General features: G+C 53.2%; 1 protein-coding gene across 1 annotated transcript; it reads left to right on the top strand.

The window, feature by feature from the left end:
* Nucleotides 1-2441: 2441 nt before the first annotated feature.
* Nucleotides 2442-4748, top strand: BGZ61DRAFT_376812 (uncharacterized protein; the record flags this gene model as incomplete). Its single annotated transcript, XM_046242547.1, has 5 exons — nt 2442-2503; nt 2565-2644; nt 2778-2810; nt 3308-3652; nt 3703-4748. 5 exons carry the CDS (start codon nt 2442-2444, stop codon nt 4746-4748), a joined length of 1566 nt encoding a protein of 521 aa, XP_046092883.1.
* Nucleotides 4749-4996: the final 248 nt, after the last annotated feature.

The raw sequence follows: 4996 nt of genomic DNA, 5'->3' as shown, positions 1-4996 counted from the left end.
AGTCTGCTTTTTCTTTGCCTTTAATTTTAAGAGATTTATTTAAGTCTATTTTTGCTATTACTACGATCCTTATCCAAACCTCTGTCTTCAACCTCCTCCGGATATCGGGCTGCCGCAGGCCCAATTGATACCTTGCCAGCGAACTTTCCTGCGACCGACCCGATATTCGATCTCATGAGATACTTTCCTGCTAGGAGACACAAGCCTCAGATTGATCCGACCTCATACGCATAATCTGGTGCAGCTTCGGACTGACCGGCCAAGATGCCTGTGCGACGACCCTCTGTGCAAATCCCCCAGGGTAAGTTAATGAGTTGGGTGTTGTTTTTGTCCCTTTTTGCTGCTAAATTAGACTGGAAGACCCACTACCTGTAATAACTTATAATAAAATAGTTACAGGGTCTTAACAAATCCAATTAAAAACTAATAGATACAAGTTAGATATAGAAGACCCAACCTAGAAATCCCAAGCTAAAGCCCTACCGGGTTGACTTATACTGTCGGTATATTTAAAGGGGGTAGTAATCGGCCTTCTTATCTCTAGATATACTCTAGGATAACCTCTTCTAACTTGCTATATTATTTAATAACCCAATATACAGTATAATTATAAGCCGAGGTCGTACCCGCACTAATAATAGTTCAGTTTACTATATCAGCCGACCTTAAGATTATAGCAAAAAGTAGCTACAGACTCCAAGCCTATATCAGTAATACCAGTAGACCTCAATAGTTATACAATTATGATATTCGGCTAGGCGGCAACGGTAATTTGGCTATCGAACGGGCGAAAAGGAAACTGCAAAGCTCCCTAAGTACTGAATCTAGCAGGAACAAGCTGGTTGAGATTTATAGTAAGAAGGCATGCCGCGCTCGCCATAGAGCCAGGGAAATGCGCAACGGAATTCATAACAACAAGCCCCGATTCCTCAAAGCGAGTAGGAGTACATCGTCCATCTCTCGAGAGACTGGCAAGTATCAGGAACGGCTAAGGAGATACAGGGGGGGCAACCGAACGGAGCCCGAGAGATCCCGAGGTGGCGCGCTTCAGCTGGACAAGGGGGACGGGACACAAAGGTCCACGTCAGCGGGCCAAGAGCAGATTTTGTTGGAAGAGAGGGAGGGAATGAAATGAGTGAGGATGGAAGGGGAGGAGGGGAAGGGGGTTCTTTATAAAAGCAGCGCGAGGTCGAGTGGTGGCGCTTTACCTAAAGCGGAAGGCGGTGGAGGGCGGCAGCGAATTTCCCGTCAGCTACTTCACACTCGCGGCCCAACAGAACGCAACCTTGTCACACAGTACGTCGGCCGGAATGCCATTCTTCCTCTCATTCTTTTGCTAATGCTTTCAGTGTCAATGGCCTCCTGCCATGCCGAGAATGTCGACAAAGCCGTTCGAGTTCTTTATTTCATGTTCCTTATCTTCACTCTGGCATCCTACTGCATAGTCTTTCCGTATTAGTGCGCATTTGAGTCTCGCGATCGACAGGCATCTGCATCTTCGCACTGCTCACCCATTGTCTGGTTCGATTGGGGGAGGCGGGGGAGACGGGTGAGACTGGTGAGACTGGGGAGATGGGTGAGACTGGTGGGACGGGGTGGTATCACAGGGTTGGCACCTCCTTCAGAAGGGAGCCTGGGCCTGTTGCACGACGGCCTGCTTTGCACTCTCTTTCTTGGACCTTCTCCCAATCCTCAACAGGAGACCGGCTTCAAGCAACAACCACTGTCTTTAAGTCAGCACCAACCAGAATTTCAAGCGCCATGGCAATGCATTTTGTACACTATTTTCCTCTTCTATCATATTCTTTGCGAATATAATCTGGGTTGGCCACTCCTGGTCTACATCCAGCACGCTAGTCCACCATCGCGATTGAGTATGTCTGCCGGAATCCGTTTGACCTTGCGGTACCTAAACACTCAGTGGTAAATATTTAATATTATTTTCTCCGATAGGTAATAGGTTTGCGAAGGTATAGTATTCGTAGGGGTTCAGTAGGAGCGCAGGAAATATTGTCGCCTCATCTTTCGGCCAAGGTGGGATCCCTCACATCAACCTCTGGGTCTCCACTTCGCGTGCCTCGTAAACCGCCATGGAAAATCGCCTCGCAAGTTCCTACGACCAACAGGGACTCAGTTAAATGCCCGACTAGCTCGGAGGACGTTGCTTTGACCACGCGATTGTGGCCGGGCCTAGCTCGGCGGGACGTTCTGGCTCTAACCAGCTTCAACGAGCGGCCGCGCCTTTTTTTTCCCTCATCGCTTGTCGCTTGGCCGGTGTAGCAACACCTGATTTTTCACCCCCACCCTTTCCATCAATCTCTTCTTCGCTGCGGCATCTTTCCATCATTCTTCTCATCGCACTTGCAAGCACTTGGGTCTTGACGGCAATCTAGACTCAACTCTCGAAAGAAATACCGACACGTCGCAACTCACTCTCCACCATGGGACAGCCATCGTTTGCGGCGTCCAACGCCATCATCTACCTCACCTATGGCGCTTTTCTGTGCGTGATGCGCTCCCAAACCCCCGCCGCGTTGACAGTGGGCTAACGATGGGCGATGCAGGCTACTCGGAACAGGCGTCGCCTGGAAAATGCGGAACCAGAGCAAGGAGGATTTCCTCGCTGGCAATGGAACCCAGACGGGTCAGAACTCTTCTCCCGTCGACTCTCGCCCATGGAGATTTGAGCAGATGGGATTGGTCTGCTTCACGCCATGGGCGGCCTCGACATCAATCCATCCCCCGTCCTGCGCACCTGTGGCTAACTGCGTCTGCAGCCTTCCCGCTGGCCTTGAACTTCATCGCGTCGGGTGAGTCGAGCATCATGCTCCCGTGACCCAGCGTCCCGGAGCGGTAGCATCATCTCTCGCAGCAGCGCAGCAATGAAACGTGTGGCCCACGAGGGCACCAATCTCAACCAACTTCCCGTCGAGTATGGCGCGAGCAGCGGCGGAACTGAACGAGCAGGTTCGTACCCAAACCATCCTATCTTCTCCCCCTCCTCGAGATGCCCTCGACTCTCTGATGCTACTGACCCAACCGGCCTCGCGCTGGAGCAGAACCAACTCCGCTCAGAGATGCATCTCGGGAGGGGGAGGGGATGCGGCTCACTACGGGCGCGGAGTCGACGTGGCCATGGCATCCAACCTCGGAGGTTCTATCCTGAGGAGATGTCACTGGCGCGGCGACGAAGCTGAGATTGTACCGTAATACTCGATCAAGTTAATGCTTGCGTGGGAAAAGTGTTGCCGCTCCAGAACCCTTGATTCTCTCCCCCTTCCGCGAGATGGAATACTGACTCGTGTAGCTCTCGGATCCGGCATCCTCTTTGCTTACCCGCAGCTCGCCACCATCTCGGGTGTCCAAGGCATGGTCGTGTACGCGCTGGCGTCGGCGCTGCCCATTCTCATCTTCGGCTTCCTGGGGCCCATCATCCGCAGCCGGTGCCCCGAAGGCTTCGTCCTCACCGAGTGGACCAGACAGCGCTACGGCACCCTGACGATGCTGTATCTCAGCTTCATGACTCTCGTGACCCTGTTTCTGTACATGGTCGCTGAGCTGTCGGCCATCGGCCAGGTTGTCACTGCCCTGACCGGCCTGGACGGACTTCCTGTCGTTATTGTTCAGTGTGTCATCACAACCATCTATACCTGTAGGTTTCTCTCTCCGATGTATCGGGATATTTACTAACCGCGACTACAGCCATGGGTGGCTTCAAGATTTCCTTCTTCACCGACGTCATCCAGGGAGGCATGGTTATCGGCCTTGTCCTCATCGCCACCATCACCATTGGCGTCAAGACGGAGATCAAGCGGGAGTTGGTCGAAGGGTCGGATCTCACCAAGGCGAACCTGCTCGGATGGCAGCTCCTGTACATCCTGCCCGTCGCCATCTTGACCAACGATTTCTTCCTGTCCAACTTCTGGCTGCGCACCTTCTCGTCCAAGACAGACAAGGATCTTCGACTGGGCACCGCCATGGCCACTGTGGTTATCCTGTGCATCCTCACTCTGGTCGGCGCCACTGGTCTCATCGCCGTCTGGTCCGGCGCTCTGGCGCCAGATGATGTCGCCGCGTCCGGGTCTATCGCCTTCTTCATCCTCCTCGAAACACTCCCCACCTGGGTCATCGGCATCGTTCTGGTCATGGTCGTGACTCTCAGCACTGCCGCCTTTGACAGTCTGCAGTCCGCCATGGTGTCGTCTGCGTCCAACGATCTGTTCCGCAACCGCATCAACATCTGGTTCATCCGCGGCCTGGTCGTGCTGGTCATCATCCCCACTGTCGTCCTCGCCCTGAAGGCGCCTTCCATCCTCCAGATCTACCTGATCACGGATTTGGTCTCTGCCGCCACCATCCCCGTTCTTGTCATCGGTCTTATCCAGAAGTTCTACTGGTGGCGCGGCTTCGAGGTCGTCGTCGGCGGTCTCGGCGGTCTGCTGACTGTCTTCATCTTCGGTACCATCTACTACGGCAATGCCAAGCAGGGTGCCCAGCTCCTCCTCATCGAGCAGGGTCTCTACGGCAATGACTGGAGTGCCTTTGGTGCCTTTGTCGCTGCTCCTGTTGGTGGCCTCCTCTGGGGCTGCGGTGCTCTGGTTCTCCGTCTCTCCGTTCAGTGGGTGTTGGCCAAGGTCCGAGGTCACCGTTTCACTGGCTTTGACCGCCCTATTGAGCGCACTCCTAGCGGAGACACGGATATTCCCACCGAGAACTTCATCTCTACTAGCCCTGGCAAGTTCTTCTAGGCCAGTCCTAGCCAAGTAGTGCCCTACCTCGATGTTTCTTAAAACAACTTGGTCTTTTTGGTCTACCAAATCGAAGGATATGGAGAGGTTTTGGACACCTAATCACACCAATGGCTCAAATTGGGTTCTTCTTCTTCCGTGGAGGCTTGGCTCTTTGCTAAAAGGCAAATACTTAGATTGATTTGGAGAGAAGTACTCTTTTGTACTGATTTCCGTTCGCCGGCCTCCATGCTATTCTATAGTACAGA

Source organism: Ilyonectria robusta, assembly GCF_021365365.1.
Source record: "Ilyonectria robusta strain PMI_751 chromosome Unknown BGZ61scaffold_166, whole genome shotgun sequence".
Taxonomy (NCBI): Eukaryota; Fungi; Ascomycota; class Sordariomycetes; order Hypocreales; family Nectriaceae; genus Ilyonectria; species Ilyonectria robusta.
The sequence above is the reverse complement of the archived record's forward strand: the minus strand, read 5'-3'. Positions and strand labels throughout refer to the sequence as shown.